Source organism: Lonchura striata, chromosome 1 (assembly GCF_046129695.1).
Source record: "Lonchura striata isolate bLonStr1 chromosome 1, bLonStr1.mat, whole genome shotgun sequence".
NCBI classification, from domain to species: Eukaryota; Metazoa; Chordata; class Aves; order Passeriformes; family Estrildidae; genus Lonchura; species Lonchura striata.
The window spans coordinates 136,410,234-136,435,331 of NC_134603.1; the positions used below are offsets into that span (position 1 = coordinate 136,410,234).

At 38.2% G+C, this 25,098-nt stretch overlaps 1 protein-coding gene across 1 annotated transcript in view; it reads right to left on the reverse strand.

Moving 5' to 3' along the window:
* Positions 1-25,098, reverse strand: part of CUBN (cubilin) — a 141,967-nt gene that overhangs the window by 45,136 nt on the left and 71,733 nt on the right. Inside the window, exons 31-45 of the mRNA XM_077781257.1 lie at positions 23,463-23,644; positions 18,140-18,296; positions 16,333-16,449; positions 13,927-14,040; positions 12,218-12,346; positions 11,799-11,931; positions 9,140-9,345; positions 8,132-8,313; positions 6,345-6,534; positions 5,496-5,693; positions 5,017-5,163; positions 3,963-4,153; positions 3,496-3,679; positions 1,997-2,171; positions 796-974 (exon numbers count right to left, since the gene is read on the reverse strand). Of these exons, the coding sequence (XP_077637383.1) occupies positions 796-974; positions 1,997-2,171; positions 3,496-3,679; positions 3,963-4,153; positions 5,017-5,163; positions 5,496-5,693; positions 6,345-6,534; positions 8,132-8,313; positions 9,140-9,345; positions 11,799-11,931; positions 12,218-12,346; positions 13,927-14,040; positions 16,333-16,449; positions 18,140-18,296; positions 23,463-23,644 (2,484 nt within the window). The remainder of the gene's footprint in view (positions 1-795; positions 975-1,996; positions 2,172-3,495; positions 3,680-3,962; positions 4,154-5,016; positions 5,164-5,495; positions 5,694-6,344; positions 6,535-8,131; positions 8,314-9,139; positions 9,346-11,798; positions 11,932-12,217; positions 12,347-13,926; positions 14,041-16,332; positions 16,450-18,139; positions 18,297-23,462; positions 23,645-25,098) is intronic.

Here is a 25,098-nt window from a genome sequence, read left to right on the forward strand (position 1 = left end):
AGCACTCTATTTTGGATTTAGTGTTTCAGATCTAATGCAATGAACAAAATTATGCATAAAACAATATAGTTCACAACTTTGAGAAATTAACAGTCTTAAACTTTTCTATTTAAGTGATATAAAATAATGGCTGTTATTCTTTGAAGAATATTAACATTATCAAATCAAAAAAAGTATCATAATTCTGAATCTGATCAAGGACTATTTTTTCTTGAATTTAAATTTTTTTCTAATGCTTTCTAACCCTGTTTTTGCAGCATGAGAACAAGTAACTGAAGTATTTCCCAGATGACAAATAATGGTTTTCATAGCTCATTCCTTTTCCATTCCATTATTATGCTGCCCCTGTTTATCTAGCAGCTCTATTATAGATTGATTTACATTTACATTTACATAGAGAAGCTCCTAATTTGTTCTTCTACTGCCAATTCAGCTGATCTTCAGATTCCCCTTCAGAACCCTGCTCATGAAAGCGACACTAAGTTTGCAAGGCTGAAAACCAACCATGTTACATGATTTTATCCACAATGACCTTTTTTCTACTGCTCCTTTAACAAGGGGTTATCCAGTAGCTGTTTCTGCTACTGCTGGTTTATGAGCTCTTTCCTGTTAATATTTCCCTCATTTCAGCTCTTGTTATGTGCAGAACATGCTGATGCCTTAGCTCTAAAACTAAAAGAGTTATGCTCCTGTCGGCCCATCCCACAGGTCTGATCTAAGCCCTATTACAAAAGTCAAACACTTGAAACCAAAATCTTCTTTAAAAAAGTAGAAACTGATAAATGCAAACATTACCAATGGAGTATTTAGCATTGAATCCCACATGTGTGGCACTGTTGTCAGACCTGAACCTCAGGTACATGACAGCTCCTGAGGATCTCTGTGAGCCTGGCATCAATCCTCCACAGAGCTTGGCGATGAGGGGAGCACTGGAGTCAGCGCCGCTGCGCAGCTCTAGGTAACTGGAAGTGCAGCTGGAAAAGGAGATAATTTTCATTTCAGTGTATGGCAGTAGTGGTTCAAAACCATTCCAGTACGTGCACAAAGCCATGAGCTGTAGTGAATTAGATTGGTTTCCATGCAGTGTGACCCAGACAGAATCAACAAGATCATAATCCATTGCAGTTATGTAATAATTGAATCAAAAGAAGTGTTAGAAACATTGAGAAAGATTCATCTAAAACTCAGTCTATGATCAGATCAGATCTGACAGGAGCAAATTCTGGGTAGGGATATGAACAGCACTGGTGAAGTAGTTATGATAATCTTAAGTGCATTTTTTTGGCAGGATTCAGATTCGGCAGATATTTGCTATTAGTCTCACTGAGAAGTGTTGAATTAAGGGACAACAAGAAGAGAGATTAAGGGAATAAAAATTCAATTCTGGAGTCTAATTAGGCGGGCATACAACAACCCAAAATATCTCAACTATAAGCTTTGCCTTTGGAATGGTGCAGTGTCCTGGAAGGACACATTTGGGATTCTCTGTCCTTCACTAGTTTTCCTGGACATGGTTTCACAGGCTCACCTTTGCCTTACAGCCCCTATCAATGAAGCTACATCAGGTGGAAAGTAACCTTGTTTTGTGGTTCAGGCAGGGAGTGCAAAATGTGTAGACCCATTGCAAACCAGCTGTGAGGCAATGGAGGAGGGAGGCAAATGTCATGGTGGCAATCCATTGGCTATAAAAGCACTCAAGAATCCAAATTACTGACAAGCTGAATATGAAAGGACTATGGGGCATGGATTTTACAGAAAGCAGCTTTCTATCATGGATGTTTCCACTTTCTCTGTCATACTAATTTCTGTTATGCATTGCAACATCCTAGGAATGTAAACCTGACAGCTTCAGTGAGCTCTCAAAAATTTCTTAACCCCACTTGATTTTAAATGTAGAAGTGTTTGTTCTCTGAGAGGAATTAGAGAAAGTGAGAGAGAAAGAAAAAACAGAATGGAGTCTCTGAAGAAAAATAGGCAAAACAATGTGGATGTATACTTTGGTGAAGGTTCAATGTAAAACTGATCTTCAAATTGCAGCTCTACTGCATGTCCATTGGGAGCAGTTATGGTCCAGACACAGTCAGCATGCAGAGGGTAATTGCTTGGGTAGTTGGGGGAAGATGTATATCCACTGGGGTTGAAATCATTGATATAAATGTTCCCTCCACAGGCTGGGAAAGAAAAGATCACCAATAAAAACAACATGGAAAGGAAATGAGTGAGGCATCAAAAATATGACTTATCACTATATTTCTACACAGTTTCCTTTTGATGCCATATAGTCACATCAAAAAACAAGTGCATTTTATTGCTTGCTGGGGGAAAGCATTTTAATGCAGTAGAATCCTATACTCTTTTGCTCCTGCTTACCTAGTCATCCTCATTTCCAAATGTTCAGGGTCCTGAATTGAATTGCTACTGCTTCTTCCTTGGATTGCTTATAAAACAAGCAAAAAACATATTTCTTGCCTTGTTCCTATGCCAATTCCCAAGAGCTAGGAAGTCCACAAGTCAGACCCATCAATATTTCTGTGAATCATTCCCAACTTCTACTTTCCAAGAACTGAAATATCTGAGATAATAATGAATGTGTGAGGAATGCCAGTCAGAGCAAACATGAAGATTTTTTTCAGGTCCTTTACCTGACAAAAATATCTTTATTTTGACCAGAACCTTTCTGTCCCAAACCCCTGTTATATTCTAGCAATACTGGTTTAACCCAGGGCTTTACTCAAGTTCCCTGAATGGAAGTGGTAGAAATGCTATTGTACAGCTTCAACAATTCCCCTCATGAATTCTCTGAAGTAATGCTAATTCTTTGGGGCAGCAGGGAAAATAGGCAGAAATCAAGCACTTAAAGATTTGAGCTGATTGGCAGGTTGCTTTAGCTGTTCAGATATTCTGTTTAACAGGTCTCCAGGTGTGCCAAGTGGCGTCTGTTATGAACACAATGGGATAACTGCAAATGCCAAGTTTGTGATTTCCTCCTGGGACCTGGGTCTCTATTTTGTTCATTCTTTCAAAGATGTTAGCTTTGGCAATTAATGTTATTTTCTCAACTGGGAGTAAAACTTGTGAGAAATGTTGCCACCTTTCTAGACACACTACCCTGAAAAGTTCCTAACTTCATTTAGTACTTGCACTGGATACTAAATGTTGAAAATAAAGTTCTTGTTTCTAGGAGTTTTTTATTTTCCTATATGAATTTTTAACATCTCTTCCTAACTGTAGATGTTATTTCTCGACTAAAGGGCCTATTTTTTTTAAATTTTTTTTTAATTAAATCTATCTTTAATATTTTCAGGTTCTGTGACCTGAGCCCGATACTCTTTATAAAGGAAATCTGAGTGTCAGATCAGAAGTCATGCAGTACAGGACATTTTTGCAGACATCTAATTTTACCAGGGTTGGGACTTTGAACAAAAATATCCTTTAAGAGGACAAACTCCAAGTTATGCATAAGTTGCAGAATTTAAGTTTTTTACCTAGACTTACCTAGACTCCTAGCCTCATATTTCAGTTTGAATCCTTGACCCTCATTCCTACTGTCAGAAGTGAAGTGGACAAACAGCTGATTGTCTGTGGTGTACATGGTAGAGATGGGGCTGCTTCCACAAAAACGTCCATTCCCTCTTGCAGACACCAAAGGTGGGGCAGTGTTATCTAACCCATTCTTCAGCTAAAACATAAATTGCTAATGTTACTTAAGTTAAGAACCCTGGAATGCAAACTTTGTGCACACATCTTAATACTTCCAGCCACAGGGGAAATTAATAAACCAGTGATTAATTAATGCATATTAATAAAAAAGAGAGAGAGTGAGATGGAAATATAATCTTTGGTATTTCTCTTTTGGTGGTTGCACCCTGTGACATTTTGAGCTGCTCTACTGACACTGAAATCTGTAAGATTCAGTAGCTTTGATAACTTTGAGGATTTGGTGACCCAACCAATAACCTCACCTCTACGTAATCTCCAAGGATGCAGGACGTATCCTCGCTCTTAATCTGGAAAGGCTGTTCAAAATGAACAGCAATGATAAATCCAGTGGCTACCACTACATGCCAGGAACAATTTAGATTAGGAGAATAGTTTTGAGGGTAGTTGGGGGATGTTATCACACCCCTGCTTGTGTGCAAATAGCCTCCGCAACCTGAAAAAAAAAAAGATAGAAGTTGAAGCAATGAAAAAAAAACCCAAAAGTGTCAAATATTCACCTATTTGTTTTGAGAAAAAACCTGTCTCCTAAAAGATGTGATGAGTTAAAATAAATTTTGGAATGAGTGTATGAAGAGCTGAGGGGCATGTAGCAATGCACATGATGAATGATCTCCCAAATCGCGAGCTTAGAGACTTCAAGATGATACACCAAAATTCCTGACTGTGAGACTGTCCTCAGACTTAGCAGATGAATAAGCAGGCAGAAATGTCAAGGACCTCTCATAGCATGAGTTTATCATTACCCTGTCTGAAGACATTGCTTCTAGCCATGGACCAAAACATTGCCATCTACTCCAGCTGCCAGTCAGAAAAATATCCCCAGCTGTCACTGTTGCCCTAACACTTTCTTGGTGCCTCAGCTCATTCAGGAATCTGTCATCATTCCTGAGTTCATGTGGGAGGACTGTTGCTGGAAATTGCTGACACTCCTGCTAGAATTTATACAGATTCCTGCACTTGTCTCTTTCTGCTTTGAGTCATTCATTTCTTTCTCTTAGTTGAGCATTCTTTCACCCTTCAGCTGAGCTGTTATAAACTTAGGCATATGCTTTTCTTCCTTCTGAGAAGTGACTGGTCGGGTTGAATCATGCTTTCTTGCATTATATTGCTGGGAAAATAGAAAATTTTACCCTTGTAGAGTCAGAAATTTATTAACACATATCCATGAGAGGTGAATAATTAGATGTGTGTGTAATTAATTCAATTGTAGACAGCTCTTAACAAATGCCAGTCTCTTACCCCATTGCTAGCAGCAAGGCAGACATTTATCTGGGGGAGAAGAGAAATGAGTCTTACTTTTGTGATAAGAGGCATTAAACCCAGCTCCAGTGACACTTGCATCTGACATGAAGTGGATCAACATTGCATCTCCAGTTGATCTTATTGGTCCAGGAGGTTCTCGTCCACACAGAGTAGCCAGTACTGGGGAAAGAATATTGTCTCCTGGGATGAAAAGAACACATTAATGTTTAAACTGAATCAGTCCACATCTGCCTGCCTGTCACTGTGGCTCATACTTTCAGGAATCTTCTTTTCAAGGCCTTTAACCCCTTACAAATTTAGAAATATTTTTATAGATCACCAAATATTTTGCTAGACTTTGCTAATTTTATTTTAACTAGCAGAAAGTCTCAGAATAGAAGAAGAATACTGTTTTAGGGCATGTTCCCATTGCTATCTAGATTGCTTAAGCACAGTGGAGATAAGAATTTGAGGTATTTGGACCTTGGGTCTCTACTGCACCCTGTCAGGGTAGGGCAAGATTGGCTTCTCACCATCTCTGATAATAAGTTTGTCATAGTTGCATGAGCTGTGAGATTCTATGTCTAGTGCCAGGATATTGAATTCCACAGTGGATCCAGGAGCTCTGATAAGCCACATACAGTCCTCAAGATTTCTGTAATTCATTGGCCAGCTTGGGGAGAAGAGGAATGAAGGTGTTTCTTCAGTTGTTACAGACCCTCCACATGCGCCTGTCATGGACAAGATGACAAAAAAAGAAAGCATCCTCTTTTTAAACTGAATACACCCCTCATGTAATATAAGATGATACTCCTATAACAAACCACAATGAGGGCACAGTGATGATATATGTAGTCACAGTAATGCACAAATTCTTCAACTTCAGTTTGGATTGGAAGTATAAGACTTGAAAATTCTCATCTGTAAGCATGTTCCTGTGCCAGCTGCTGCAACAATGTTGTGACCTATTTTATCTTGAGGAATAGCTAACAAAATACCTAAGAGCATCTACCACAGTTTAACATAAGCTATTGTGCTTGTTTCATATCACAATGGCCAATGATTTAGAAGGGTTTTTCAAGAGGGATAATTTTCCATGAAAGCATAACAAATGTTTAGATTTAATTAAATACCTGTGTAAAGAAAAATGATCCTCTAGCAACATGCTTATTTTTAGAACACTGTAAATTAGTATATCTAAGAGACTCTATAAATTGTTTTTAAAAGATAGTAAAATGCTTCATTAAAATATCACTGAAATCTTTCCCTCATTAATAACTTGGGCTTTCTCTAGTGGGGAAGTTTGCTTGGAATTCTTTAAGTAAAGCTGAGTGTATCACTGGCTGTATCACTTGTAACTGTGGAACTCACTGAAAACCCACCTCTAGCAATGGTATGCGTAACAGCAGATGCGTCCACTGCATACCACTCCAAAAGAAAGCCCTTTCCAGTCACAGATGAATCTGACTGGAACTGGATTGTCATTGAACTGCCAGAGGATGCAAAAGAAGCAGGGTCTGCACCACAGTACGTTGCAACAAGACGAGAATGAACTGTGGGCCCGTCATACACCTGCAGAGAGAAGAACAGTGCTGTTCCTCACAGACCCAGATTTTCATCTGCCCCATACTCAGCAAATTTCCAAGGAGAAAATTAGCCTCTTTAAATGAGTGAGAGATTTCTCAACAAATCCAAGTTAGAGAGAAAACCTCTCTTATAAAAAAGGAACAAACTTTCCCTTTCAATTATATGCAGTTAAAAATGAAGCTTTCACAGAAGGACCTGAATGGAAGTTGTCAAATTCACCTCATTCCCTATCACAGGGCTGCTCTTTAGGAACATACAATATCCCTCTTTAAAAAAAGTCCAAAGGTACAATTTTTATCCTTGATGGGGAAAAAAAAAAAAACATGATATGCAGGGGAAAGAAAAGGAATTACTTTTCTTTTTTTCCCTTATCTTTTTTCCATCCACTGAGGAACATATGTATCTTGAGTTCTATCAGATAAATAAGCAGATTTTTTTTTTATTGTATATATTTATAACCAAAAATCTTGGCTGGTTACAAGATGCTTCTACTTTGCCACCTTTCAAGCTTATTTCTTTCTTCTCATCTACCACCCAGTAAAAATATCCAGTAGAGAAAGCTAGAAATTATTAAATAACCATTAATATTACATTAATGATCTGATCCTTGAGTCAAGTTAAAGGTCAAGCTGATTTACACTCACTAAATGTCTAGCTGGTTTAAGAAACTTATTTTGCTTTCAGAGGGACAAAGGCTGAGTTAAGAGAAAAAATTCTGTTTATATATTATATGAGATGAAAGAAAAATATTTATTTCCTTTTTGAACTAATATTACATTTGAATATCAGTATACGAATGAACCAAAAATATCGAACTTGTGTTAACTTTGTAATAGATAAAAAAAAGGACAATTGATGAATTAGCTGCTTTAAAAAAAAAAAAAGAAAGCAAGAAATATTTACCTTATTAAAGTGGTTGTGTTAGCTGAGTTCAGAATGAAGTTGTATTCTCTATTGCTCATTTTGCTTAGCACCATGAGTGGTGTATTGAAGAAGCCCCTGCTTATTGCTGGGGGTTGGATTACATAACCTGTAAAAGGCCCCTTCCAACTCCAAACTATTCCACTATTCTGTTTTTTAACCTAGCTAGACTGTATTACAGGGTGGTACAGAGAAACAATCAAACTGCAAGAAAGATGCACCTTTCTACTGCCAGCAGCCAAATTACTGATGCAAAGAGTAAAGAAGGTGCAAGTAAAGAATTGCTGCTTGTAGGATTTAAAAGTAACGTTCTTTTTAGAAGCATTGAGATGTTATTATCCCTGTTGTCCTTAACTGAACCAGCATGGAGAAAATTTCAGTCTGGTATCTGACCTGAAATTCTAGGATAGTAATATTTAGGATTGTACCATTGTGGACTTATTTTCAGTAAATTTCAAACTTACAGATTGGAAATATCTGTTAGGGAGACAAAGAGTATGTAACTCTTCCTATAAATAATAATAACTGAAAGGACAACACAGCAAAAAGAGAAAGCCACACCACACCCTCAGAAATGCTTCCCATTTATCATGTAAGTTTCTCTATTCATCCATTTTACTAAAGTTGATGGAAATAAAATAACTTCTCAGAATGAAATCACCTTTAGATTGTCATACTGGCACCTGTGATGATTTTCGAGATCCATCTGCAGGATACGGCCATGGATAACTTGGGAAGCATTAACACTTATCCGCCACTGGTAATTGGAATTGTGAGGATAACTTCTGGGCCACTGTGGTGAAGCTATTTGCCCTCTGTCTCCCACAATGTCATTTCCATACACTGAAAAACAAGAAAGATACAATTAATGCTTCTAATTCACGTAGAGTAAAACGCTGGGGGGTCCATGTGACTTATTTTACTTCGGACTAGACAGTACTGCAAGGCTGCAAGACATGGCTCAGACAGTTCTAAGACGCACATCCAGCAGTGTTCCCTTTTCTGAAGGAAATTACCAATTTGAGCCTTATGGGTCTACATGTAGGGGAAGAAGGAAGACATCATACCTAAACTTCTCCCTGACTCTGACTACTTTATGTTCATTTCTACTCGAAAGCATTGAAGAATTTTTTTTTAATGCCTATGCACATTCTGGTGAAAAATGGTTCTGATTTCATTGAAGTCTGAACTACAGATAATTCATTTTGGAAAGGACTTAAATCTCAAAAGAAGGAAAATTATTAGAATTTAACTTGCATAATCAAAATAGCTGTGGATGTTTAGCTTCAGCAGTCTGTTCATGCAGTAAGTCAGACTGATGTTGGCAGTGGTACCTTGAAATTTTGGATCTATAAATTGGCATCATTTCCTTTTTTCTAATTGCACTCCCTGGCTGATGGCATCTAGATCCAAACCACAAGATGGACAGTGGAAAGCTGGGACAGAAATACTTTTTTCTTAATTTTCCAATTGCCTAATAAATCTGATATACTTCTGGCATGCTTAAGAGCACTCCTTTACATTCAGTAGATATTTTACAAAATATTTTTTAAGTGAATTTACAGACTTTTTGACATCAGCAAATATTTTCAAATAGACATTAGGGGGTCAATAATTTCAGAAGTATTATGAAAGAACAATAGTTTTCAATCAAATGACATCTACTTACAGTGAGAGAAGGTGGCCCTGAAACCAACATCTGTGCCTGAACTGTCCGAGACAAATTTGACCCACAGGATATGTCCGACAGTTGATGTATAATTTGAAGGGAAGGAGCTCCCACAGAATCGTCCTGTCAGCGTGCCTGTATCACTCCCTTCACGAATCTCCAGGTAATCTTTGGTGCAGCCACTACTCTCCTCCAGCTGAAATGCTCTGTTTCAATAGCAGTGGAAGAGGATTAGCACACATAGGGCTGGCACATACTGCAGAGTGTGGCCTGCCAGGCCATTAACCCCACTGTAGTTGGTATCCTTCTGTGAGTTAAAGGAAAGGGCAGCAACAAAACCCTCGGCCAAGGCCACCAATACAGGGCACTCACTTTCCATCCCCTTATTTTAAAACAGAGCTTCAGTGTGAAGAGTTACACATTTTGAGTCCTCAAACCTGTTTAAAATTTCTTGGTTCTCCAAAACAACCATAAAACTCAGAAACCCCTGGGATATAATTCAGATTTTTAATGTAAATCCAATGAGTGTCAGGTGCAGAGAATATTTTAGCCCCTTCATATGCCTATTATTTCAGCACACTCTGTGGTGAGGAAACAATTGCTGATTTAATTGTAGTTAACACCTCAGAGGTCAGAAATCCCTTAGCAGTTTCTCCAGAATTGCAAAATATTACTGTTTCTCTGGCCTCTCTGACTTTTACATATCTGGGTGTGCAACATAAAAAAAAGGATTGTTATCAAGTCTTCTAAACTACTTTTCACCCTAGAAAAGGAATAAGTGATCAAATTATAAATTCTTAATATTGCACCAAGATGAATGATAAATACATTTTAAAAATCATCAGTTATTCTAAGTGAATTGCTTTTATACAAACCAACATGGTTTTCAGAAACAGGGTAAGAATATATAGCAAAGATTCCAGAGTGCCTCTAATAACCAATGCCTTAAATATTCATGCTTTCTGATACTCTGGTAACAACTTCTCTCTTTCAGATTTGACTATAGCTATATGTGTTCAGCATACCATGCTGTGAAATGGTTCAAACCACTCATCTGGATATATTTCAGAACAATTTAAATCTAGCCCTTGCATTGCAAGATAGACATTTCAGTTCAGACTGAGCTGAAGAAAATTAATGCCTCATGCCAACAAAACTTTATAACCCCGAATACTAAATGAAATTTTAAAAAATAGTACTTTCTAACACAATTACTACTTGCTTTCCAGTATTTTAGCTTGCCTTCCAGCTATGTGTAACTGAAGAAAAAGAATTAACATCTACTCAGTGTCACTTTATATAAGTGAATATATGTTCAACGGAAAGATTGTGCTTCACACTAGAATTCTGGGTTGTTTCTGAAAAGTTACTGCTTATTTTTTAACATTTTCAAAATGTTTACAGGCTTTTGAAAAACATTTTGGAAAATGTTTTCAGGCTGTAGTGATTTTTCTCTGCTTCAGTGAGTAGTGGAGGAATCAGAGTGTCCTTTTTATTGCATTAGTGAATCAGCACATGCCTAACAAGTTGTGCCTTATAAAGTCAGTGTGTTACCAGAAAAATTTTCCTTTTATTTTGATTAATTGAAAATGCAGGTTTCAGAGCTAGTTTTCTTTTCTTGCTCATTCTTGGTAAGCTTTGCTAAAGGTCAGTGCCCTCTTTCTTGGCAGCAGCCACTGTTTGATGCCCGGAAACGGGGAGGCTCAGAAATCTACCTCATGGGTAAAGAACCTTTTCAACCCTGGTAAAGGACTCCATATTATTCTCCACATGACTTTCCTGTCAGAAGTGTTCAAAGGAAAGTTAGTTTACTGAAGGAAATTTTTTTTTTTCACATATTCTTCTGATTTCTGTTGTAGCTCCTCTGCTTTAACTGTTGGAGAAATTTTGAAGCATCTAACATCAATTTTAGAATCTCAGAATAGAATCATAGAATGTTTCGAGTTGGAAGGGATCTTAAAGATCAAGTAGTTTCAAATCCCCTGCCATGGACAGGGACACCTTCTACTAGATCAGATTGCCCAAGTCCCCATCCAATCTGGCCTTGAACACTGCCAGGTTTGGAGCATCCACAACATCTCTGAGCAACCTGTTGCAGTGCTTCATCACTCTCACAGTAAAGAATTTCTTTTTGACCTCTCAAACCTGTCCATTTTCAGTTTGAACCTATTGCCCCTTGTCCTGTTGCTACAGTTTGTGATGAAGAGTCCCTCTCCATCTTCCCTGTATGCCCCCTTCAGATACTGGAAAGTTGCTAAGAGGTCTCTACAATGTGTGGGATATCTAGGCCCTTTATATTAATCAGCTACATAACATTAAAATGAATGTTTACATTGTAGGAATTTCCTTTGTAAAGAAAAGGCAGAGTGCTGCTAAATTTCCTTTTCTTGTTTATAAGTGAGTAAGAACTGGCTTCTTCACCATCTCATGCTGCTCCACCTATTTATATAATGCTGAATATGCCTTAATAGAAGCAATGACTAAGACAGGGAAACACTGATTGCAAGCTGCCACTAACCCCTGCTGTGTTCTCTTTCCAAGTTACTCTAAAAATATGTTTCAGCTTTATCGTTGGGTAATTACATTTCCTAAGAAACACAGAGCATCCTTCCTTCAGGTCTGTTAAAGGCTGAATAATAACCCCTGGCAATGCATTTACATGAAGGACAGCTGGAGCCTGTTGCCAGGGGAGCTGAGGATTGTCCAGACACACTCGCTGTTGAGCGGATACGGCTCGGGATAGCCAGGGCTGTTGAAAGCTCCTCTGTCCATGTGGAAAGTACCCCCGCAGGCTGCAACAAGACAGAGACAACAGAGGCTTGGAAAGGATGGCAAAACCAAAAAACTAAAAAAAAAGCTTGACAGAGACAGAGCACTTGCTAATCAAGAAAGCATTTCTCCTTGTCTCTTTGTTTTTTAGCTTGTTGATGTACTTGCTGAGACCTTGGCTAAATAGAGGAAGGCAAAACGGGAGGTTCAAAAATCGAATGACAGAGAGAAAAAGAGGTAAAGATCTGTTCTGTTCTTTTTCTTAAAAGTCAGTGGCAAAAGGAAGTAGCACCTGTTGTATGGACTTACATGATGACGATGCAGCATAGGTGGCATGGAAACCCCTGGCAGTAACATCACTGTTGGAGATGAAATTCACCACCAAGGCATTACCAAAAGAAGTGATAGGATGTGGCATAGTAGTGCCACAGTAACGGCCTGAAAGAGAGCAGAACACAGAGGGGAAAAAAACAAGTGTTCAGCATCTAATTACTACTGCTAATTTAATATTTGGAGTTCATGCCTGACAACAAGCAGAAGTAATGTTTGTTGCTTAGAATTGCAGTTGTCAATCCAATCTACATAAAAAAGAAATACTCCATGACATTTTCCCAAAACTCAACTCTTGTAGCAATTTTTTTTTAGCAGAGAAAGGACCTCCTGCAACCCAGACACCCTCGACCCTGGCTATTCTATCATTGAGTTCCCTCAAAAAAAAGGAAAAAAATGATATGACTGCCTAATTGGAAAAAAACCACAAAAAAACCTGTTAAATATATCAGTGCTTTCTATTTCACTTAACTGATTTTTGATGAAACAAACAAACAAAAAAAACCAACTGAAAAATAACAGACCATTTCTCTTGTAATGGATTGTAACAGAGGATTAGGAATATGAGTCATGATCTGTCAAAAGGGCATCTGTCAGTAAAAAGAAAGATAGGAGCTAGTATCATAGAATAATTGAATACTCTGGGTTGGAAGTAACCTTTAAAGGTCATCCAGTCCAACCACCCTGCAATGAGCAGGGGCATCTTGAACTAGATCTGGTAGCTCAGAACTTCATCCAGCCTGATCTTGAATGTTTCCAGGGCATCTACCAGTTCTCCAGACAACTTCTTGCAGTATTTCACCACCCTCCTAGTAAAAAAATGTTTTCTTTATATCTAGTTGAAATCTATTTTCTTTTAGCTTAAAACCATGACAATCTCAATATGCCTTTCTAAAATGTTTTTCCCCATCTTTCTTACGTGTCCCCTTTAAGTACTAAAAAGTCCTTCTGGCAAGTGAAAGACAAGGATAGGAGATAAAAAATTAATTCTGGTCCTAGTTACAAACCATTTAAACTGACTGCAGCCCCACTCCCAACAAAGGAGCCTCAACAAAAGTTGAGTAAGGAAGAACATAATAAGAAAGGGATATTCTGAATTTTCCAGAAAGGAATTAGAGGTATCCCTAAGGATACAAGGAGAGTTGGGACCACCCTGTGGCCAGGGCTCTGAATTTTGCCACTTCAGGCTGCTCCCAGCACTTGAAGGGGATGGTACTCTCCAGAGAAGTCAGAAGAAAGCTATCTAAAATTCAGGAAAGAGCAGAAGAGTTAGGCTTTCCATGGCTTGACAAAGCCATTTTCCACTCCCAGAGTTTGCAGCTGCCTTACCAGTGTTTAGCATGGACTGTGCTTATTTGTTATTTTATGCTTTTGTGCAGTTAACTGGAAATTCGGTTTAAATTGAATTGCTTGGTTCCCTACATTGTTCAGCTGAGGAGGAAGGAAAAGGCAGCTGGAGTCAACACCAAACTGCAGCTTTTTAGGAGTATTGTCAGAGCCCGGGAGGACTCTGCCATTCACACTGAAAACTTATTATCTATTCTCAATTTCCTCTGGCCAGAGAGGCCAAGGAGATTTTGTTATAAAAGAAACTCCATGGAGCAGGAGACCATGAACAGAAAACCTTCTCCTGCTTACCTTGGGTGTAGTTCTATATATATCAAATACACAAGGGAAAGGTACAATACCTTGAAGAGGAGCCTCATAGTTATTTCCATCCAAAATCTCCACAAAATCAGTTGTACAGTTTCGTCCATTTTTTTCAATATCAAAGTCAGTGAATGAAAGTGTGACATGGTTGACTGGCAAGAGCAAAGAGTAAAAATTGAGGAAGAAGTTAGTAATTTCACAGAGAAATATTTACATGTAAACAAATGTTCTTTTTTTCCCCCTGAAGTCAATTAGTTCCCATAAAGCATATCTGAAGTAGTTTTTTTCATTATATAGTGAATGAATTTGATGTAAATGCATTAACCTTTAGTGCAAAGGTCCTGGTAAATCTCTTCAGTACCTTTCAGTACTTTCTAATTCAATCAACATTAGAAGGACAGGATTTAGCATATACACATGGATATAAGTTTCCTTGTTTCTGGACAGCATCATTATATACTGAAAAAAAATAGCAAATAAAAGATGGAAAATCTACAGACTTTCAGAAACAAAACTTATTTCTACACACCCATGACCTGCTGTCCCTTTGCAATCTATACCATAGATCTGGACAAATGTGCCCTGCTCCAGGCTTAGAAAGAGCCACTTCTTTCAACATATTGCAACAGTCCACATTCATCAATTGGACTGGTCAAAGGATCGTTAACTACCCTCAGCTATACTTGTACAGAATTGGATTTTCCACACTCTTGGACTGCAGGCTATATTATGAAAAAGAGGATTTATGATTCAGGGTATTTTTGACTCTCCTACTACTCTTACTTGTCTGATATAAACAAAGGTGAAGCCACAGCTGGCAGAAGAGAAGCTGTCCTTGACACCAATCTGGGACAGCAGTTATTACTGGCCTTAGGGTTCCATGCAGTTTGAGTGGGTCAGAAAGAGTCTCATGATTTAGATGATAACTAAGTTTTCTCCCACACTGACCAAACTGAATTTGACACAAATATTTTGCTTCTCCCTGGGCCCCACTTAATTGGCTTGAATAAGCTGAAATGACAGCCATGGAGCCGAGGCTGCATTCAGCAGGGTGCTGCTGACTGGCATTCAGTTGCAGACACATGTTCCCCACGCCTTTGTGTCCCGCCTGGTCAATCAATTACAGCTATCAATGCAGGTCCTCAGGATACACAGCAAAAAGGAAAAACACAGTGGGTGGTCAGAGCAGGAGACTTGTTGGCCTTCCCAGTAAAAGCAGAGCAGGAACTCTGCTGTGTCTTGCCATTGGCTAAATCTATCAGACATGTATGCAATGCAATGTATGTATCCTGTTTATTTATGTAATTCTATAAATAAATAACATTATATACAGTGTAAAGAAACCACATGCAGCTGTAACATGAGGCATGTGATGGTCCTGATGGTAAGTGTTGGAAGTCACTGCTTCTCACGTAGCATTTTTATGGTCTCTCAATGCTCATGTAATTGAGGAGACAGCAGTCATGTATGAGTTTTCAATATGAATCCAGGGAAAGTTTGTCTTTAAAAATAAATGTTACATAGGTGATGAACAGCTCAGATGATGTCTTTTTCATGAACATCCTATTTGTGTAAGTAACTATGTTCAAACAAGAATTGCTTATCTCCTGATTTATGTTTTGGTATTTTCTCGGCAAATTGATATTTGTTTTATAAACCAGCAAAATAAATTTATAAATATGATTGAAACATTCTAGGATTTTATCAACAATATCAAAATATAATATGTACAACTGAAGTTGTACATATTATATTTAGAATAGTTGCTATTTAAAATGAGGATATCAGCACATTATTATAGGATTTAACACATACAAATTATTTTTAGGAATCTTATATAATGTAAAGCTAATAGAGGGTATTAAAGGTGGTAGCAGTATCTGATGGAAAATATTCGGTGTTTTATGATCAATCATTAATCTGTGTAAAATTATGAATAGCTGAGAGCATATCTATGCACATAACAACAGCTTATTTATATATTTTTGTTTGTATTTGAAATTGAAATTTCGGTGTACCTTTTCTCATTATTCAATCTAATTTTTTTAATGTTAACAGCATAGATTTTATGTAACACAACTCCAGCTTGAAAACTCCAGACCAAAATAAGGTCAGCTAAATACAAGTGCTTTAATATATGTAAAACCTTAGATTTTCTCACAAATGCGTCCAATTTCACATAGCATTCAACACCTCATTTATAATTTTAACACTTAAGTCACTGTAAATTGGCTAAGATGACAAAGTTGTAAATTGTTTTCCTCACTATGCATGAATCTTTTACAGTGAAATCTGACTTGTGACAGACTGGGAGAGCCACACTCACAGCTACCAGGATGCAGAACTTCCTAAAGAAATAAAGGAGGAATTTTGCATTGTTATTACAGAAAAGAAGATGAGGATGTTAGTCATCCTAACTAACTATAAAAGATGTTTTTACTTACATGGTTCCTGAGCCTGAATAATCCAGCTGCAGTTCTGATTGTTTGGGTATTTGGCAGGATACAGAGGAGAGGAAATTGCTGCCCCAACTGAATCTGACTCTATGAAACTTCCACATGCTTTAGAACAAAACACAAAGATTGATACATATATAAATATTTATATATACAAATCACCTTGCTTAGATACTGTAGTGAAAATGAATGCATAAAGTGTAATAAGGTACATCAGCATGAAATGAGGATAAAATTTGCAATAGTATTTAATCAGAAGAAGAAACTTAGGGATTAGTTCCCAGCACTGGCTGCACTTTCTTGACCTGGATCCACATGCCATGCTGCACCTGGCTGAGCATCTGCAAGAAGCCAGAGTGATTTTAGACCTGATAGTTTTCACCTCTTCATAGCCCAGAAGAGATACCTTGGAGCCAAAATAACTTGGTTTAAGGGTAGTGCAATACACCCATTTCTCTGGTAATTTGTTTATGCTTGCAGCTAGGAAATAAAAATCATAAGTAATTGTTCACAACTTTCCAGCACCCAAGGGTGGCCCCACATTGTATTGGCAGGATCCTCTTGCAAGCTGTGTCAGCAAAACTGCAATTGTGTGAGGTGTTGCACACACACTGGAGCTTGACTGACTGCAGAGCTTTGGCTGACAGTGCTGAGTGCTGCCATGCTCATCTGTAAGCTCACTGGCTGCTCATAAAGTGCCCAGGTCAGAGTTTAACACACACTTGCTTTCAGCTGCAGGGTGAGGAGATGAGTACTGAAGATTGAGGCTCATTTATTGAGCTGTGCTGCCTAAAATACCAAACAAAAGATGGGGCTTAGTTAACTGAGTTTTCTCTGGAAGAGGGAAGCTGGGTTGCTAAAATCCTAGGCAGGGAGCACTCACTCACCAGACATAGTTTGTGCAGTACTGAATCCAGTATATGTGTTTTGAGAAAGCTGAACAGTTTAGGTTCTCACAGCTATTACCCAGAAATGCCTAATTAGGCATCTAACTAGTACCTCAGTAACTGGGATTTCTGAGTTTTTTGTTGATATAAAATCCTCCTTTTCTTTATAATTTTTACAATATTTTCAAGAAATAAACATTTCTGGGAAAAGCAATAATTAACAGTGAAAAGAATCCTGAGAGGAAAATGAGAGAAATTGATTTTCTCTGCAAAAGTTAAATGCCTGCATCTTGGGGAAAAACTGTTTCCCAAATTATTGAGAAAAAGTAAAAAGCAAATCACCAAATATCAAATAGTACGTAACTTCATGAAAAAAATTCTGCCACTTGGTGTCATTTTTCATTAAAAAGAAAGCCATGTAAAATACCAATTAGTCTGCCACAAATTGGATAGTAGATGTTTGGCAGGGTATGCAGGCCTGAATCCATGGACTTCATCAACAGCACCACACAGAATTCTTTTATAGCTTTTCAGATTCACACGCATGGATGGACATATAAAATGTTATTTTGTCACTAGGTCTGTGGACACTGCCAGTTGCACTTTTTTCTCAGGACAGTTATGGACAGCTAGCCCTCTAGGGAGGAAGAATAAGAGGTAGCTGATGTGTGCTAGATGCCCTGCTATAAAAAGTATGATTTCTTTTTTCCTAATTGAAGAATCTAAGTTGATCCTCAGACTTTAAAGTCTTTTATCTATAATTTGGAAAAATTTGCTCCTGATAAAGATACACACTGGTGTGCTGCATGGGTAGAAATAACACTTGCCATGATTAGCTGTGCTAAAAGACTATGTCAGATACAAAGTGGTGATGAGATAAATATGCATTAATGTAAATGATGAATTACCCTCAGTGAAGTGAGCACTGAAGCCCCTGTGCTGGATGGTGTTATCGGAGTGCAGTCGGATGTACATCAGGTTCCTGGAGGATGTGATAGGAGGAGGATGCTGTGTTCCACAGAGTTTTTCAAGAAGTGGTGCTTCATTGTTAGGACCATCAAATACCTGTTAAGAAAAGGTCAAATGAAGTATTTGATTTCAATGGGAGTATTGAGAAGACTTTTATTTCATTCCCTCTCTTACGTTTCATACATTTTGGTCATTATGTAGTCCTGCTATGGACAGTGCAAACAAACTGTACATTGCCTATCTTAACTGGAATTTCCAAAAAAATGCATATATTTCAGGTTGAAGCTACTGTGACCCTTGTAACTAAATGCAAATGAAATGCCCCAAGTAAACATCTTCTTTCATGTGTATTGGGTATTGAAACAACACTCATTTAACAATCCAGATGTCCCCATATATTTACTGTTTTCTGTTAATCGCTAGCATGAGCTCCTGCGTAGCTTTCATTCAGTTAAACCTTACATCTTGTCTCAGTAAAGATTTCCAGACTGGTCCTAACATGCAACTGGTGCAGCAGTAAGAGCTATGACTCTGGATAAAAGGTCACTAGGATTATGGTTTTTAGATCCAGCATCAAGGATCAGAGTCCTATATCTATGTCTTAGAAAAGCTTTAGAGTGCTGTGAATTACACATATATATGTGAAGTGCTATTTAAGCAGAGGATAAAGAAAAGTAAAAAAAAAAAAAAAGAAAATAAAAAAGAGGAAGAAAGTATATAGGTTTACAAAACTTCACTTTTAATTTTACCACAAAAGGTTTCCTTCTCCTTTTTTTTTCCCCAACAGCTGATAATTTTGTTTCCTTCCTGTTTCACAATCAGGAAGAGAATGACAGAGAAGTTATAAGCAATGAGTTCATAATTTAAGCAACATCAAAATTTTGACAAGAGAAAGTAGAGAGAGAAAAATGGCCAGTCTCAGTCTCCCATTAATCCTTCCTAGCACTCCAGCAGAAGTGATTTGTTGCTGCTGTGTTTGGAGCCATGGGACAGCCTCAGAAGTGCCTGTCTTCAGCAGTAAGGAGTGCTGGAGCTCCCAGCACAGTTGTGTGACCACAGAGGAGGAGCCTTCTGGCTGCAACAGCAGTTGAATTCAGTTCCTGTTTCAGCATTAACATCCTGCCCTGCACATCATTTAATATAATGAAGAAAAATATGGATTAAAATCTGTATGGGAGCACTCAAAAATGAAGCCAGGAGGCCAAAAGCTATATGAAAGCTATACCAATGTCATTAAATTAGAAGACATGTACTTTTTATTGACAATATCTTCCTTTACTTCAAAATGCCTCACATTCCAGCAAGTCTGTGCAAGGCAGCACCAATGAATTAGAAAATTTTAACTAGACTGCATAACACAATGCAATGTTTCTGCCTCCAGTATTCAAAGGCTTTTGAACACACTAGTGAAAAAAAAAACCAAAAAACAGCAGCTGAGAGAAAGATGACCTGTCTCAAATAAACCTCAGAGCTATGGAACAAGGGACAAAACTCCTACTTAATCCCCTGACATACCCTACATAGTCAAGCTGTACTCATGAATTAAGCATTTGCCTGTGGTTCTGTGAACACTAGCTAGCTGTGTGGGATCTTGTGATGGAGCATTAAGTCTGCAACGCCTGTTAAAATGAGTACCTGGTAAAGACACCCAAAAATATCCATCCATTCAACCTTTTCTTCTCTCTTGGCAGCCTGCCACAATCACCCTCTAATACACAGTGTGCAGTGTTTATTCTTCCTCTGCACATACATTCTGTATATAAATCAGGCAGCCTGGAGTTAAAACCACAAACCATGGAATATGGGGGGAAAAATAACCCTTAGGAATTAAAGAAGTGTCTTTCCCTAGACAGTAGTGAGAGGATTTTATCTGAGAAGAAGCATTGCATTGACAGGGCATAGAGAGAGTGCCTGACTACTCCTGGTAAAATGCTGGCTTTGATCTGCGTGACTCTGCCCAGCTAAGGATATGACCAGAAGGATTTCAGGCTTGCAGTTAGATCAGAAACCACAATATTCACACACTAGCTCAGGAAAGAGTTGAATCTCTTCAGTTTCTTAAAGTTATTTTAAAAAACATTTGAAAAATGCATTTTTGTGGCTGCAGGGCTAAGTAAAACCAATGCATCTGCTTACTTAAAAACCAAGTTTTCAGTTGCACTGTGCATAGCAGCAATTCCCTTTCCACAGTGAACATAACTGAGTGACTCATTGCCTTCTTCAAATGTGTCCTGAATTTTGCACAAACACATAACAAAAAGATGTTCATTTTTGTCTTCTGAGCCAAAAAAACTCCACATATTTCTAACTGTTTTCTCTTGAAAGATCCTCTTTGCCAGTACCTGGAATTAATTAAGTTATACCTCCTCTCTATCTCCCAGAAGCTTACATTTCTACATTCCTGTGTTTTACTTATTACACTGCAACAGGGACAAAAAAAAACATTTACTTAATCAAACTCAGTGGATAGAATAAGCTATTTCTCGCTCTCCTTTTCAAGACCTTGTGCTACAAGCACTGCCTTCTGAGTCATGTTCTCCTCCAGTCTCCAAATACTTGAAACTTGCTGACCTGAGCTCCTGGCATAGCATCAGATATATTATTGGCTAAACATACTCCAAAAATACAGCAATTGGTGCATTCACAATTTCTTTCTGTCAATTTGCCTTCAAATAAACAAATTTTTTTGTGAGTCACACACTCCTGACAGCAGTACACAGGGGTGGGTACACAGAGAGGAATTAAAAATTTACTCAAGTATGGTGACAATGACAACAAAAAACTCTTCTCAAAGATCTTATGCTCTCTACATAATATAACTGAGTTAGACTTGAGATTAGAGAAAAGCTATACACCCTCATTTAACAGATGAAGAGATGGTCATCCTTTCAGAGAACAAATAAGAAAACTGAGGTGCAGAAGCAGAGGACTCAACTAAATTTAGAAAGCTAAATGAATTAAATATGTGCCCTCTGCACTCTCTCCATTGGCTCTAGAGGGAGCTCAGGGCAGTTATCCCATGATTTACCATCACAGGCTCAGAATACATTTGGTTGAACCTAGATCTGTGATGAGACTCACATCTGAAATCACTGAGCAGAACAGAAAAATGCACCAGGCTTTATGGAGTTGCAGCATAGTCAAGAAGCAGCAGTCACAAGTATTTTCCCTCCTCCCACTTTGCTCACATAACACACGTGCAATGGAGAACCTTAGAGGAAAAAAATACATTTTCATGTGTTCCCAATAGAAAGGAATTTATGGTAGAAATATTTGAAAATAAAAAAATCTTGAGTCATAATGCAGGGGAAAATTAGTGGATCTAGAGTGGGGAGGATGAAGGAAAAGACCATTGGTACACTCGAGGGTGGAGGGAAGCCCCAAGAGAACTCACAGAGCAAATAAAATCCCTATAGATAAGTGAAAATTCAAGAAACAGAAAAGGGTGGATCCCCTGTGCTATTCATATATGGTAGTTGTTCCTATATTAGGGAGAGAAAAACAACCCACCTGCTTCCTTAGCTGCCTGTATTTTCCATTTACACAGCTTTTGGAATGCAATTCCTAAACCATTCACAGTCAGACATCTACTTATATTTTCCAGCCACTCTCTGTCCCCTCACTCTGCTCTCCTATGTGTGAGGCATACAGCAAGTCTTGAAACAAGGTGAACACAAATTGCATCTAGGTGTTGCTAACAAGTGATTCTCATATTACTGGCATACCAGGAGTGAAAGAAACCTCATTTACTCCTTTCTTGCCCGGCTGGTTTCCCTACATGAGCACTGAAAAACTCTACCTCATACTCCAAGGCCTCAGATCCCTTTATTATCTCTTGGCTTCAAACCAGCATTTCCCCTCATCAATTTTCAGACCACACTCTACTGTGTGGGCAGTGACTGATGTCTGCATCAAATTTGATTCTCCACTTGTGTTTGCACAACTGGGGCTAATGGGCAACTCCCTTCTTCAGCACTCCCAAAAAACCAAAGAGCAGAAGCAAACACCAGATACTCCTAGAGCTTTGTAGGACAAGGGGTGTCACTGCACATGGTCTGCAGACTGTTCACACAAAGAGCTCAAGCACAGCCATCTCCTCTGGCCACTGAGGGAATGACTCATTTCAATGATTCAAAACTCAGCTTTTTATCCAGCCTGTAAATGTAATGGGAGAACTGTGCTTGTAGTTGCAACGAGCTCACAGAACTGAGCACTCCACAAAGTGTTAAGATATGTGCAAACATCCATTGGCATCAGGTCTAGAAGAGAAACTGGAATATCAGGCCTTTTCAGACTTTAACCCTTAATTTTTTAATGGTTTGTTTGCATTAATACAAATATAGCCATCTCAGCCTGTGTTTCTGTCAGGCAGTTTGACTTTCTATTCCTGCGTCATAGCAAGAATAGATTTGAAAGTTCCTTTTCACAGGTCCTCTGATATAGCTAATAATTTAAATAAAAAGACATAACCATATTTCCTTATGCTTCATAACCAGGAGGATAAAAAAAGGAACAGTTATTGTACAAAGACACTTTGTGGGCAAATGAAATCTTCAGTTCTGCTGAGCAAAATGGGGACACATTTCCTTTTTTTCTAGTTCAGTACAAAAAAGCTTTACGAGGCAATGTTGTTAAAACTGATGCTGTTTTCAAAAGAGTTTCAGCTCCTGCCAAATTGAGTTCTTTGTGAATGACAGTTTATCAAGGAGAGGAAAGCTGGATTTTGGGCTACAGTCACTGTGCTTTATCTGACTAGTACTGATCACACATGCCTTTGTACTGAGTGAAGTGTGATCTGACATTGAGGGCCAGGATTTCATGTCCCTGCTCCCAAAAGGCCAAGAGGAGACTTGGAGAGTTTTTCGTTGTTGTGCACTGATTGAGCAGGAATTTGAGTTTCTCTGACATCAACAAAAGTTCACAAATCAGCAGCAATGTGAAGCTTTAAAGAGAGCAGTGGGTCTAATGAAGCAATTAAATAGACAGCTGCAGAGCACCTGAATAAACAGTGCATACATAAAGAAAATTAGCCAGCAACAATTCCCTCTGGGTGCAGGCTCCCTCTCTCCTGAGTTTGTAGCAGAGTGTGGACAATCCGCTGTATATGTCAGCAGTTCATCCTGTGGCTTGGAGCAAGCTGTGGTAAACTGCATTATAAATGGGAAAGGGTGTCATCATAACAGTTATCTATTTATGAGGTTATTTTGCAAGCATTTCACCAGATTAATTAAAGAAACCTTTTAAATTTCTTTTGTTACTTACCTCAACACTGTCATAGTTACATGAATGGTGATTTTCAATGTCAAAATCTGTGAAATTCAATAGGACTCTGTGGCTTTGGTCAACTTGGATAACCCAGGAACAATCTGTGTTGTTATGATAAGGTTGAGGATAATTTGGAGAATGGATTTCCCCACTGGTAGCTTGGAAAATACCACCACAGCCTGAAAAAAACACAATCAGTTTTAATCACAAGCTCTTTTCTTTTATACTTAGTGAGAATACAGCTCTATTTTAAAATTATGAACACCTCCTTCTTTATATTTCCTACATTAAGCTTTTGTAAGATGAGTGCTACAACAGTTGAAGTGTGCAACAAAAATCAATGGAAATTCCTTTTAGGAAAGTATAACATTATCATTATAATTGAATATGTGACAACACTGCTGGGAGTAATGTAGCCCCAAGCTGGTGGTAGATGTAAATGCTGAAGCACTAGTGCTGGTGTTCCTCAATCCTCAATACTGTAAAAGCAATACAAAATACTGTTCATATGAATGCCAGAGCCTGGCACACTGAGAAAGCAATAACTAGGCCTAGCTGAGCATAGGGTGAGAAAATTATTCTACGGAGAGAGCTGGGAGCTCCTCATTGCTCATGAGCAGTGCAGCAACAGTAAACCTCACATTTTTACTTCTCTACCCATGAAGTCGAGGGCTTCCTGAGGACTCCACCCTCAGGTACTTCTGGTCAGAACAGATCTGGTGCTCATGAATATCTAAATAGCCTGGAATAATGAATTCTGTGTGGGAAGTACCAGGGATTTCAACAGGACTAACACAAGCAGACTTTTACATCTTAAAAAGATATGGAGAAGGGAAAAAGAAAGACAAGGATAAAAAACCTATACTGTTTTTACATTCTGGTGAGTGGGTATTTCAGAGGCTAGAGGGGTTTGGAGTACAGCAGGCAAGACATTGTAAAGGGATAAGAAAGCTTCAGGGGGCCTAAGTAGAAAAAATAAGCCACCAGATCTCAAAAGGGATTAATTCAAAGGACTATTGTAGACTTCTTTTTAAAGAAAAAAATCTTGTGCCTTTCTCATAAAACTTGTGAGAGAGGAGAAGTATAAACCTTGACAAGCTAATGAATCAGTGTGCTTAATCAAGCAAAACCGCAAGAATTAAAATTTGCCTCTCATCATTTTTCATTGCAATTATTTTCCAATAATTGGCCTTTTTATAAGAACTCACATGTAGAGATGTGGTTGAGTCTTTTAAGCATATCTCTTGTTTTAGTGATTACTAGAAAGGCTGTGAAAAAATAATCACATTGGGGGATGCATTAACCTTATAGAGATCAAGTATTTACTAATCACTACAAATATTTTTGGGGTCCAGTGTACTGAATTTTTCAAGCTAGTGTTCTCAGCTGTTTTTCAGTTTACCATTTAAAAACAAAAGCACCATTCAGTGAATAAAGGACTCTGTATGGGTGAGTGAGAAGAAGTGTTAGCATGAAAAATCCTTTGCTCATTGCAGGAATGTCTTCATTAATTATGTAGAGAAGAAACCAAGACAAAATACATTTAAAGGCCTAGATTTCAGATAATTAGACAATTTTAAACTCCGTGTGTTTTTCAGCATCTCTAAGTCTTACCAAATTCAATATCACCCAA